The sequence below is a fragment of the Clytia hemisphaerica genome, unplaced genomic scaffold (assembly GCF_902728285.1).
Source record: "Clytia hemisphaerica strain Z4C2 unplaced genomic scaffold, Clytia hemisphaerica genome assembly, whole genome shotgun sequence".
NCBI lineage: Eukaryota > Metazoa > Cnidaria > Hydrozoa > Leptothecata > Clytiidae > Clytia > Clytia hemisphaerica.
In genome coordinates, this window is record NW_027103638.1 from 361,361 (window position 1) to 375,058 (window position 13,698).

The 13,698-nt window shown below is 33.9% G+C and overlaps 2 protein-coding genes across 2 annotated transcripts in view; both read left to right on the forward strand.

Moving 5' to 3' along the window:
* The window catches only part of LOC136802743 (catenin beta-1-like), a 32,023-nt gene continuing 18,325 nt past the window's right edge, over positions 1 to 13,698 (forward strand). The window contains exon 1 of the mRNA XM_067059501.1: positions 1 to 151. The gene's annotated coding sequence lies outside the window, so the exon portion shown is untranslated. The remainder of the gene's footprint in view (positions 152 to 13,698) is intronic.
* Positions 7,150 to 12,171, forward strand: LOC136802810 (uncharacterized). The gene is made up of 9 exons (XM_067059575.1): positions 7,150 to 7,227; positions 7,499 to 7,611; positions 8,370 to 8,411; positions 9,220 to 9,285; positions 9,704 to 9,769; positions 10,171 to 10,236; positions 10,952 to 11,032; positions 11,689 to 11,824; positions 12,154 to 12,171. The coding sequence occupies exons 2-9, from the start codon at positions 7,595 to 7,597 to the stop codon at positions 12,169 to 12,171; spliced, it is 492 nt and encodes a 163-aa protein (XP_066915676.1). The 5' UTR covers positions 7,150 to 7,227; positions 7,499 to 7,594.

The following is a 13,698-nucleotide window of genomic DNA, read 5'->3' on the forward strand; positions in this document are numbered from 1 at the left end:
AGAAACAATGAAATAAAATAACAAAAAATAAAATATTTCTCTTGGCATTAGAATGTATAGTGTTCATTTACACGCATACAACAGTATCATCGTCCAACTCACATTAACATTCTTAAAGAAGTGACGTCAAAAATTCTACATACGGCACAAGGTAATTAAAAGTAATTATCTTTTGTGTGTCTAAATAAATGATGCAAAACGTAATTGAATAATCATAGTCTGAGAATTAAAATAAACCACCTTGCTACTATCTTTTTGTTAGAAACGCTTTTACAGGCTCTTCTGTCGTATTAATTTTTCAGCAACAAATGGCTCATGCCTAGTAATTATAGTTAAGAGTCGTATCCAATTTTTAAGTAGATTCAGGTTGGAGGGTATTCGCAATTATCGACATTAGAGAAATATTTAAAGAAAATTGGCTTAAATTTATATTCTTCTTTCCAATATTTCTGCTTTAGGTGTATTTTTCAGCTATTCCCGAGGGATATAAACAAATTCTTCACACTCCATGATTTGACCCTAAAATTGATTCTCGGTTGATTTTCAAATCTTCCAAGACGCAAAAGCTTAGTTAAAGGATTTTGTCAAGTCTAGAACAGGTGATAGGTATAATACTGAAAGAAGCTTCTGCTCGATAAATTAAGTTGGCTTTCTTTTACTTTAATCTAAGAAAATACTCATAGACTTTTTGAACCTGTCTTGAAGGTTCTTATAAACCTGTCTACACGTTTTTTTATTAGAACAAACTATATAAGAACATAAGGTTTCGATGACCAAAATGTTAAGAACAAGTTAAGAACATTTTAACGCTTTGCGGACTCTAGAACACCGAATCTTATAGGAAAATGAACGAAAATATTCAATAAGAATATGTTAAGAAGAAATTTTGGATGTTCTTATAAAAAACGTGTATTTTCTTTCCCTACCTCCGAAAAGCATCATAACTTAAAGTTGTGGTCAGTAATTTGAGAAGTAATCTATAAGGGTCTACTAGAAGTTCAACGAGAAAGTTCGTCACTGATCAGCGATAGAAAGTTATGTTAAGTAATGCCCACGGATATTTACAAACCCTAGACTAAGCTATGAATGTCATTTTGATCGGAGTTTGTGGTACCCTAATGGTAGCACTTCTCGAATGGGTTAACTTAAGTTTTGGTTGGCCGGGATCAAGAAAATGTGCCGCGAATCAAGCCCGTTCGCCGATTTGTTTGCGCACTGATGACCCAAAAGTAGGAGTCTCCGTGCCCCACGCTTCTGTCTTCTTTACCTCGAACAATGCGCCTGGTCCCTTATTTTTATAGATTTTTTCTCTCTTTACTTCAGGAGTTATTTGAATTTAATGACTCATTTTCCAATTGTGCAATATATTGCGCTCGCTGCTATGGCAATAGAATTGTGCGATGTACAGTAAGAGATAAGTTAAAATATTGACTTGCGATGTCTTGGAAACATCTTATGTGTTTGTTTAACCTAACTAAAATAATGAAAATCTCATTTTATCGACTAATAGGGGGCACTCGTGTAACTTATGGCATGTCCAAAAATGAAAATCGACCCTTAAAGAGACTGATTTTCGAAAATTATGTCCATTTTTTGGACCTACCCCAGTGGGGTGGAGGTCCTATAAATTAACCTTTGTCCGTTCGTTCGTTCGTTCGTTCGTTATTAGCTTTCCTCGTGATTGGCTCATTAGTTTTTTCTGATTTTTTGCACAAAGATGTGTAACTATAAACCCTCGAATGTGACGGAGCCCGATTTTCGAGAAAAACAATTTTCGGGCAAATTTGGGCCAAAAAACGGCTAAAAAACGGGTTTTTTGGACTTTGTGAAAAACTGGATCGTTAACTTTTTCTGATTTTCTGCATGAAAGTAGGGTACCATCATAGGTAAAAGATGGCTCACTCAAGCAGATTTTTTCAAAAAAATTTTGTTGGCTCAAAAAACGCATGTTTATCTATAAGAATCACTATTAATAAGCATACATCAATGTTCTTAGTTAAATTACTCAATTTTTTTATGAGATAGATGTTTTTTTGCTCATGAGGGCTTACTTTTGAAGAATATGTGTGTTTAGACATGGAATTTTGGTTGCTTGGCGTGCGGCTAGTTCGAAACACGGGTCATGGGTCATGGGTTACGGGGCACGGGGTACGGGTCACGGGGCACGGGGTACGGGGCATACAATTTACAGACCGGAAAAAATATAACGATATCATGACGTATAATTCATAACACGTACTACATAACACATATAATAGTACTAATACTACTAGTATAGTATGTCTGAAACAATTATATACTAATAGTATTATCATGAAAATTTTTAAATAATATGTCACCCACAAATTTTGACAAAATGATATTGAATGACAAAAATATTGTCAAAATCATGAAATATAAGGCCTCTGAACCAATTTACAGCAAAATGTTTTTTCATACTCAATAGGATGCTAATCATGTGACTGGATATAGATTGACATGTTTTAAAACGATTAAATGCTGCAAGATAGTGGTTTTAGAGATATGAGTATAATTACGTCATTTTTATTAAAAGTTCATAATGGTAGGTGGAAAATATTGACACATTTATAAAAAAAACATCATTTCTACGTTATTATCAATTAAAATTATATTCATACTCAAGGTGATGGGGGGATATAATGAGATATGATTTAACAATAGCCGTACTATCATTTTCTTGAGAAAGCTCGCTTTTCAGGCGATGGGAATTGTAATATGTATATTACTTACGTATAACATATAACATGCATATAACACTAAAAGTGTATTATTGATAATATAAGCTTATTATATGTATGTAATATGTTGCGGTGTTTTCTGGTCTGCATTATACACGACGCAAACTTCGAAAGCACGTGGAAAGCACGTGGTTAGGTTTTAGCGTTTTAAATAGTCATACGTGGATAAAATACCTTAAAATTGATTTTTTCGATAATTTTTAGTGTTTTTAAAACATTTTCTGTTTGAATTACTTTGATCTGAGCTGCCCCGTCACCCCGTGACCCGTGACCCGTGCCCCGTAACCTGTGCCCCGTGACCCGGACCCGTGACCCGTGACCCGTGTTTCGAACTAGCCGCTTGGCGTGTTTTTATAGAAAAACTGGCCAAATTCGATATTTATTTATAACCCATAAGCACAATATCAATTACTTAGATATTAGCTTTTCTCGTGATTGGCTAATTAGTTTTTTATCTGAATTTTTGCACAAAGATGTGCAACTATAAACCCTCAAATGTGACGGAGCCCGATTTTCAAAAAAAAAATTTGGGGGCAAATTTGGACAAAAAAACGGCTATAAAACGGGTTTTTTGGACTTTGTGAAAAATTGGATCGTTAACTTTTTCTGATTTTTTGCATGAAATTGAAAGTATTTTTTTTGCTCACAAAGTCTTGAATATGAAAGAATATTTCAAGAGCATGAAATTTTGGTTTTTAAACGTTTTTTTATAAGAAACAAACGACTAATTTTAATAGATCGTCACTATTTGTGTTCTGAATGATTGTTTAATGGTCACGTCACGTAGATATCAATTATATATGTGTTAAATGCATAACTAGGTAGGTCCATAAAAGTATCACTTGTTTACGTTTTTGTCACCTGCCTTAGAGAGACTATGTCCTCAAATTTCAGCAAAAAATTTCAAATTTTAGTCCAAATTTCTAGAATTTATGTCCCTTTGAGGGAGTCGATTTTTGACTTTCGTTATTTTGGAACCTTAAAGACTCAATTTGTTTTTTAATGGTTTTTGTACCCCATTGAGGGACTTTCGAGGGTGTGAAAAACGGACCCTTATGGCTCGCACATACCCGGCACTCTTTTTGCCAAAGTACTCAAATTTGGCTTAATTTTCTCTGCACTGGAAGGGTCCCTCCGATTTCAAGGGCCTGATTTTGGGCCGAACGTACGGTCGTTTTTCAATCGAGTGCCCCCCTGGCCCAAACTCCAGATACTCTCCATATTCCAATTAGTCAAAATGCAAAACAAATTTGTTTATGAAAATAACTTCAAAGTATTTAGTAAATGCTATTGTAAACTAATTGAATATAAATTTCTAATGGAAGCAAGTTCACATTCGACCTTGGTTTGATATGAACATGAACATTCCAATCCTCTTCAAAGGCCTTCCAAAGATATATGACAACTTCATAAGAACAGCCCCAACTCACGGAGGAGGGACTCGTCCCGTGTAGAAAATTATTCCCCAATTTACGTCCCCACTGAAAAATAATCAAATAAACCAATCCTCACTGCTGTGCAATATGTCCTTTAATTTTGATATAAGAATTATTATACCAAAATGTAAGTACTAGTATGTGAAATCTTGGTCCGAAGTGCTTTTCTAGAGACACTTGGACACGGAAGAACAAGAGAATAATTATTCAAATGCAACAATTTATAGTTTTTATGAATCATAGCAGTCTTGATTTATCATTTTTTGACGTAAGCAAACTCCCCGACTCGATAAGAGAATGAAACTTTGAAGTGTTTAAGAAATAAATAGTTTGGATAAATCGATAAATCAATCCTATCTAATTTTTTGACTAGGCAATGGCCGGGGAAAATAGAATTGTCCGCTAATAAGAGATATCCGCCTTTTAGAGTGTCTGTTAATTGGAGATTTTGCTGTACACGACACGTACGACACCTTCTAAATCAAACCCCATACTCTGCATTTTCCAGAAAATTAGTCAAAATGCAAAACAGATTTGTTTATGAAAATAACTTCAAAATGTTTAGTAAAGTAAATGCTATTGTAAACTGATTGAACATATATTTCTACTGGAAGCAAATCCGGGGGAAATTGGGTTTATCAATCGGTCTTACTATTCACCGGAATTAGCCAGAATGAACCAGAGCCACCTGAGTCACCCAGAGCCAGCCAGAGCCAGCCAGAGCCAGCCAGAGCCAGCCAGAGCCAGCCAGAGCCAGCCGGAGCCAGCCGGAGCCAGCCATCGGCCAATCAGATTAAAGTTTCTGTTTTTTTTTTTTTTTTAATTCTCTTTTATCACCAAAAAAAAAAAAAAAAACAGTTGGTACACAGTTGTGTTCAGCTTCACGCGGTTAATTTGCCTTGTAATTTTTCAAATTTAGTGAGACCAGAGATATACCTCGATGAAAACATTGTAGCGGCACATTCGTCTGCGTAGTTCCTTTTCAAAGTGGTAGACGTTTTAAAAATAGGAGAATATGGATGAAATTCTGGCTTTTTTGAAAGGAAAGGTTAGTGTTAACACATTTCACACAAGCTAATATCTTCAATTACAGTATTCAGTTTGTGTCTTTGTCCAAATCTTTCCTTCTTTAAAAAGAAAATAACTGTCTGCTCCCCCTCCCTTCTGTCAGTAGTCAGTCTGTGTGTGTGCCCTACTAAGCCATAATTTTTTATATGTTCATATCTTCTGTATCTTCAATTAAAAATTTAAAACACCCCCTTCCTAATGTTGGAAGAATGTAAAGCGTTATTGATATTTTGAAATTCTATTCTATGATTTTTTCATAGATTATTGGTTAGTGGAATCATAATGCAATAATTCTGCCATTATTCATTTTGAATAGAATTCCACAATGTCATTGTCACTTAAAATTTTTTAATAAATTCTATCCAATATTTTGGCTGTTGGCAACATTAGGGCTACTTACTGTAATCGATTCAACGATCGAAACACCATCATACTGTCTGTTGGTTTTGTTCGGTGTCAAAAGTTATTCCTTTGCTTTGACCCTCAACAAACATTTTTGTGTCTGGTGTGTGTCCGGTGTGAGATTTTGGAACTTTTATACACCAGACACTTCTGTTTCCATAAAATAATACCCACCGGACTTTGTCCAATGGTGTCCGGTGTAGTGATTGTCCGGTGGTAAAAAGTATTCACAACTAAAAAAACAAAAAGCATCAAAGAAATTTGATCCATAATGGCGGAATTGCTGATTTCAGTCAATTTTTCTTTTATCTTGGTGGTCCAGTTTCAAATGAATTTTGGGAAACAGCAGCACTAAGCTATTTTGACAGTTTTAATGCACCTGGAAATATAGCCTTTCTAATTTCATTTCTCAGAAAAAATCCCAGGAACATTATTTTTCTTTTTCTGGCAATTTTGGCTATTTACTTTCCGCTTTGTCGGTATTTTGACAGAATTCCCCTAGTAACGCCTTAGTTACGGGGTACAAGAGCCTACTGAAAGCCTTTTCCACTTGGCCATAAGCTGGATTGAAGCCTTGAATAAAATTCTGAGCAATTTGGAAAATGTATAATCATCACATAGGCCATAGTTAAGGAGTTTCCCTCATTTCAGTCAATTTGGACTGGTTTACCCTAGCAACGCCTTAGTTACGAGGTATTTGAGTCTATTGGGAGCCGTTTTAACTTGGTTTTGAGCTGAATTTAATCATAAAATGAGACTCTGAGCAACTTAGATGTTTAACCATCATATATTCAAGGAATTTGCTGCATACACCATTTAGACCGATTTTCCTTAGAAACATCCTAGTTACAGGGTATATATAAAGCTTATCAATTTCCTTCACCAACATAATTTTTGAGCAAGTTTGAAGTTGAATTTGATGTTTTGAACAATCTAAATGTGTTTTGTCATCAAAAAACATTAAAAATAAGGACCTAAAGTATAATAGAATTAGCGTATAATAAATAGTAGAAAAGTCAGCACAATGAGGAGATTAAGTATTTGTTGAAATCAGCAATTCTGCCATTATGGACATAATTTTTTTGATGTTTTTTTTGTTTTTTTAGTTGCCTCTTGTGAGGACCTATCACTGTGTCAAATATGGTGTAGTTTCTATGATGAGGAGGAGATATTAAGCATTTAAAAATTTGTGTATTTAACAGCCCATAACTGCTAAACTTTGGCTGTGAATTTTTCTTACCAAAACCTATGATATATGTAAAAATAAGAAAAATTCAAGACCCCCATGATTAAACTTTTGCCTTCTCAGGGTCTCTCCTATATGCATTTGCTCTTAAGTGCTTTTAAATCCCATTCAAAACAACTCATTCATTTTTAGTTGAAATACCTTCCAATTGGGCCACTTGAAAAGTTTCTTCCTAAAGAACACCTTGGAAGGCACTCCAAAGAGTACCTGGTCGACAACTACGATGATTTGAGGATGATTAAATTGCAAGCCTCAAACATGGGGACCCATTGTCCTCCTCTTACAGTTCAACCTTTTACAACGCAAGAGTCACATGGTAATGAATCGTCTGAATTTTTGTTCTGTATTTTTCTTGCTCACTTTAGGCAGTAGTCTCATGATTTCAATTGCCTCTATTTGATCAATCCCGAAAAGTAACTGGTTGGCTCAGTGCCTAGTCAAAAAGTTCACACAAATCTTTTACATACAATCATTTAATCGTTTACATACAAATCTCTATTCATTTTTAAGAATAACGATGCCTCTGAATAGCTAATGTGTAGCCCAAACCATCCCTTTGTCCACTTTTTCGGTACTTTACCTTACAGATATTTGGAACAGGAAAGGTGCTGGCCTGGTCAATGCAGGGATCACAGAAGTACCAGTCGTGGTACAGAATGTGATCCTAGATTATATGGAGGAAGATGTCCAAGAATATGAGGTAAGAAATGTTGCCAACTGTCTTTTCTAATTACTTATAAGTGGATGCAGGATAGGATTTCTGGAAACTGAAACACCGGAATAAAATAGGCGGTTCACTGAAACACCGGAATAAAATAGGCCGTTCACTGAAAAACCAAAGAAATATAGGATCAACACAGTGACACTGAATTTCCATACACCCCCCCCCACTTATGAGTTAAAAAAGCTTTTTACCATACCATTTTGAGTTGCTAAAACGGTTGGTGTAATTCTTGCATTTTTAAAGGTTAGCGTAGATAGATAATTCAGCTGTTTTCTGTTGAGGGGTTATTGTGGTTTCTTCTGGAAATAGAGTAAAATTTTTGGAATAGGTAGAATTTTATCTCCTTGTTTTTTATTTGTTTGGCTTAGATTAAATGATTAGATTTTGAAACTTCTCAAACTTCCCACAGTCGTTGTCTTGCAGTTTTTATTATATATAGAATCTTTTTTTCAGCCTAATTATTTTGAATATTTGGATGAACAGAGAGAAGCAGAAGAAGAAAGAACAACAGGGGAAGAATGCGAAGGCACTATGAACTTTGAGATAAACATGTTAGTATAGATTGTATTGTGCTAGTCTGTAGTCAACCCTAGACTTGTATATTATGTGCTTGAATTTAGTAGTCTATTTGTAGTAGCCTAAATTGAGAGTCACACTTGTTTAAATTTTACAGTGTTTTAAGTTATCTATTCTACTTGCACAAAATTATATCCTAAGCATTTTTTCTTTTAAAGGTGTACTGCAGCTGATGGAAATTTTCCTAAAGATGATTTGAGGTTAGGCTAATTTAGGCACAAAATAAGGACTGCTATTATACAATCTTAGGAAATTTTATTGAAAGATGTCATTAGAATAAGATTTACAGTGTATATTAAATAATCCATGCAGAATAGGGATTGGTTACACATCTAGGTAAAGTGGAATTGGAGACCAAAGTGAAATATTGATCCTGTTATACTTTTGACTTCACCTAAAAAGTTTTGCAGCTGCTGGGTCCTAATTAGCCTGAGGCTAATTCTAATTAGCTGATATTTTTTGGAAAAGAATTTGTAAAAATCATGAACTGCTTCACATGTCTATGCACAGGTATACAACAAGTAGGGTTGTGTATTTTAAGCAAAGTTCACTTTACTTCACTTCTACTTACCATACGTCCTCTTATTCAAAATGGGAAATAATTAAAGAATTTTGGTAAAATGACTCACTAAAGCCTTAGCATTTTGATTTTCTGTCCAGATTCACCACATTTTATATTCTGAACCTTTACGTACTTTATTGCATGAAAATTTTGCGGTCATTTTAATTTTGCGGTCCAAGAGAAACGTGTATTTTGCGGCATTTTGGTTTCGTAGGCCGATTTGTACTTAAAAGACTAGAAAAATACACAATTTTTATATATTTTAGATACGTAGTCAAAAAAACAGATTTTTTATGCTGACCATAAAATCGTTTTTCGCGGCATTTTAATTTCACAGTTTTTCTACCTCGACCACGAAACTGCAAAACTTTCATGCAACAAAGTAGTCCTCAGAATCTGAAACATTTTTTTCATTAATGAAACCTCTTATTTTCTATTTCTCATAGCTCATTCTTTAAATCATATGATCCAGCAAACCAGCTAACCAGTGAACCGGATGAACAACACGATGGGTAATTGTTTTATAGATTCTGTTTTTTAATATCTTAAGTATACATCTAAACCTTTACGTACTTTATTGCATGAAAATTTTGCGGTCATTTTAATTTTGCGGTCATTTTAATTTTGTGGTCCAAGAGAAAAGTGTATTTTGCGACATTTTGATTTTGTGGTTCCGAAGCAGTAAAAGGTGAAAATAGGCCGATTTGTACTTAAAAGACTAGAAAAATACAAAATTTTTATATATTTTAGATACGTAGTCGAAAAAACAGATTTTTTATGCTGACCATAAAATCGTTCTTCGCGGCATTTTAATTTCACAGTTTTTCTACCTCGACCACGAAACTGCAAAACTTTCATGCAATAAAGTAGTCCTCAGAATCTGAAACATTTTTTTCATTAATGAAACCTCTTATTTTCTATTTCTCATAGCTCATTCTTTAAATCATATGATCCAGCAAACCAGCTAACCAGTGAACCGGATGAACAACACGATGGGTAATTGTTTTATAGATTCTGTTTTTGAATATCTTAAGTATACATCTAAACCTTTACGTACTTTATTGCATGAAAATTTTGCGGTCATTTTAATTTTGTGGTCCAAGAGAAAAGTGTATTTTGCGGCATTTTGATTTTGTGGTTCCGAAGCAGTAAAAGGTGAAAATAGGCCGATTTGTACTTAAAAGACTAGAAAAATACACAATTTTTATATATTTTAGATACGTAGTTGAAAAAACAGATTTTTTATGCTGACCATAAAATCGTTTTTCGCGGCATTTTAATTTCACAGTTTTTCTACCTCGACCACGAAACCGCAAAACTTTCATGCAATAAAGTAGTCCTCAGAATCTGAAACATTTTTTTCATTAATGAAACCTCTTATTTTCTATTTCTCATAGCTCATTCTTTAAATCATATGATCCAGCAAACCAGCTAACCAGTGAACCAGATGAACAACACGATGTGTAATTGTTTTATAGATTCTGTTTTTGAATATCTTAAGTATACATCTTATTGCTGCGTGTATTTTAATTTTTATTTCATGATTTCTTTAATTTAAAAGTTCAAATAAATCTATAATATATTTTCCATCTTTCAACCCTTGTATTTAGCTGAGAAAAAATCTCAGAAACTGAAAGCCTCCACACAGGACTTCTTTATTCCCACCCGATTCTAATTTGTTTTTGAAAATATTTCCATCCCCAAGACTTTTAGAGACAGAAAAGTAGATTCATTTAAATGTAGCTTTTCACATCTTTCAAAATCGAAAAAAATTACCATGGTGGTGGGTAACATTCAATTTGTTTCCAAGTGTTCAATAAGCTTCGATTAACATATATCTACAGAACATTTAACACAAAAATGTCCTTGAAAATTTCAACACAGTGTCAAAAAATTCTGTTGAAAGCATTTTTATTCAATTTTGGTCTTTATTTGTCCTATTTTTCAACTAAAAAAAAACTGTCCTATTTACTTAACTTATAAGTACAAAAGTTGACTGGGAGCCCTGAAAGCGGAGCTATCCAATGAGAATTTTTCTTTTCCAAATGTTGATCTAACTGTAGGGGAAGGACCTATCCACCTTTTAAACCAACCTTTTCAATTGAGTACAGAGATGCCTTTTCATGGTTTTGTTTTTGTTTATTTATAAAAATTAAATTTGTGTTTTGAATTTTCTAGTACAAACCTGTTAGCTTTGATAAGTGACCTGGGTGGTGGCAGCTTACCAATGGATCAGAATATATTGAGACCAGCCAACAGGTTAGATGCTCATATTTTAAGTTAAAGAATCAGCTTAAAGGGCTAGTAGATATTCTTATTTACTATTTTTACTACTTTTTGTGAGATGTGGAAAAAAATGTTTTTTGTCCTATTTTCCAGCAATTCTCGGTTGGAATTTGGCATAACAGCACTTTTCAAATCTTAAACCTTCTTGCATCTAGGGTGGGTCAAACCCCTCCACAAAACTGAAATTTTTTTGTCCAATCGACTTGAAAATTTGCTAGTGTACACCAAATCTAACTTTTTTTTTTAAACTTTAATCTCTTTGCCCCCAATTTTGCATGTGGCGGCCATCAAAAGAATTATTGATTTTCGGACCTAACTTGAGGTCCTATAAATTAACCGTTGCCCGTTTGTTTGTTCGTTCGTTTGTTTGTTTGTTTGTTTGTTCGTTTGTTTGTTCGTTTATGAGCTTTTCTTATGAGATAAATGTTATTTGCCAATAAAATTGTTTCTTTACAGAAACCAACCTTTTATCTTTACAGAAGATTTGAGTTTAGGTTTGAAATTTTGAGTTGCTAAAATGTTTCCTGATATATGGAACTGGGCCAAATTCTTAAATTAGCTATAAGCACATTGGAAAAGCACGTTTAACTGGCCTGAAAAGCTTTAATTCATTCAATTTTTTTATACAGGATCACACAAAGCATTAACGAAATATCGCACAGTGAACAGACGTTACCCAGTACTATAAAAGCACCCGTTTGCAAAAAAGCACCCAGTTGCAAAAAAGCAACCAGTAGCAGTACTAAAGAAACTTATGGCAAAATGGTGAGAACTTTTACTTTAATATTCTAATCGATATAGTATTTGTAACTAAATGGACTTGGTTTCCTTTTCAATCATTTTTATATAATATTGCATTTCAACATTGTTTTACTTCTAATGGAGAATTTTTTACAGTAACTAATTTTTGCGTAAAATTCTGTAATTTTTTTTTCTAAAAATTTAAAATATCCTTTCGGTGGTGCTCGGGCTCTCAAGGGTCCTTGAGATGATTTATACAATAATTCCTTGATTCTTTCAAATGAAATTTGAATTATTTGAAGTAATTATCTTATCGAGAAATATGTTCCCCTTCCTCATGTTGCATTGTTCAGCGGATCCTTCCTATCTGAGTCTTAGAAGTCATTCTTCCTAATCCATATCAAATGAAGTTAATGTATCATCATGTTTGACTGAAAGTTGAGCTAGCCGAGCCTGTGACTTTTGTCTTACAGTCTTTGTCCATGATTGTATCCTTATGTTTAGAAGAAAACAAGAAAGTTTACAGCCCAATATATCTTCGGCAAAATCTTTGCATCATCACCTGACAAGGCTCTTTTCTTTAATGGTAGTCCATCACCACCAAAAGGTCAGTGCAATAAATCTGCAATTTTTTGTTGACAAGTTGATTTTATGTGTTTTTTTGGGTGTTGATTCTCTAAAAAGTCTAATTTTTCTATAAATCAATATTCAGCTCCTCCTAACTCTACTTCTAACTTCTTTTTCACAGCGCAGCGGGGGTGCCCGCAAATGAAAAATATTCTTCTCATAAAGATGTCATCTATTGCTAATTTCATCAAATCATTTGAGTTTGCTCTATCTCCTGAAATATTAAATTTAGCTATTGACAACCTTGCCAACACCTCTAATCTTAGCCTTGAAATTAATTTTTAGGAGAAACTATGCTTTAAGATAATCGAGGGGCTAAAACTTATCACTTGTTTCTTGAACAAGCTTTTTTGCGACAAATTGGCCCCTACTACAGGGTTTTTTTCATTCTTTCAAAAATTTATGTAATTTATGTAACTCTGTTGCTGTTTTAGGAAAAACAAGTGGAATATACTTAGTAGACAACAACAAGTATACTTTCGATGATATCTTGGCTGACGATAATGGAGTGTACACATACGAGGGCTCTCCAACTAATCACATGTATTTTGAAAACGGATACTGTTACACTGCTCACAAAAACGAAAATGAAAATGGTTACTTTATCAAAAGAAGAACTGGAAAACGATATGTCGATGAGTTTGTCAATAGAGATAACGTGTATGTTTTATATCGAACTTACCGTAGACACACATTTTACAAAGGATTCACAAATGTTGTTTGTAGAATCAAAAATGTCGATGGTGTTTCACTACGCTACTGTTTGGTCATTTATGAGTGGGAATCAGGAGAAGAAGAAAGCAATTTTACTGTGCCCTGTCATGGCAACGCAAAAACTGAAATAATGAAATAAGAAAGAAAGAAACTCCTTTTCTCAGAACTGAAAAAAGGATAATCAATACCATGAAAGACAACTTAAAAAATGGAGAAAGACCACAGGATATTTACATCAATAATATTGAATCGTCAGGAGGCCCTATGAATGGTACATCAGTATCTTCTTTCCCAAGGAACATGAAACAGGTATAATCAAAATAAAGATTAAAAAAATATTATTTACATATACTACCATAGGACTGTTGGAAAATGAAATGGAAAATTACTGTTATTACAATATAAAAATTTCGGTCACAAACAAAGCTTTATTTTATCTTGAGTCAGGGAAAACTAGCCTTTGTCAGCGAGTATGATTTTAGGCAGAAGTTGGGAAATTTATTCTGAGGGACTGTTGGGAACCCTTATTAAAGGTTCCTTATATGTTGACATACAAA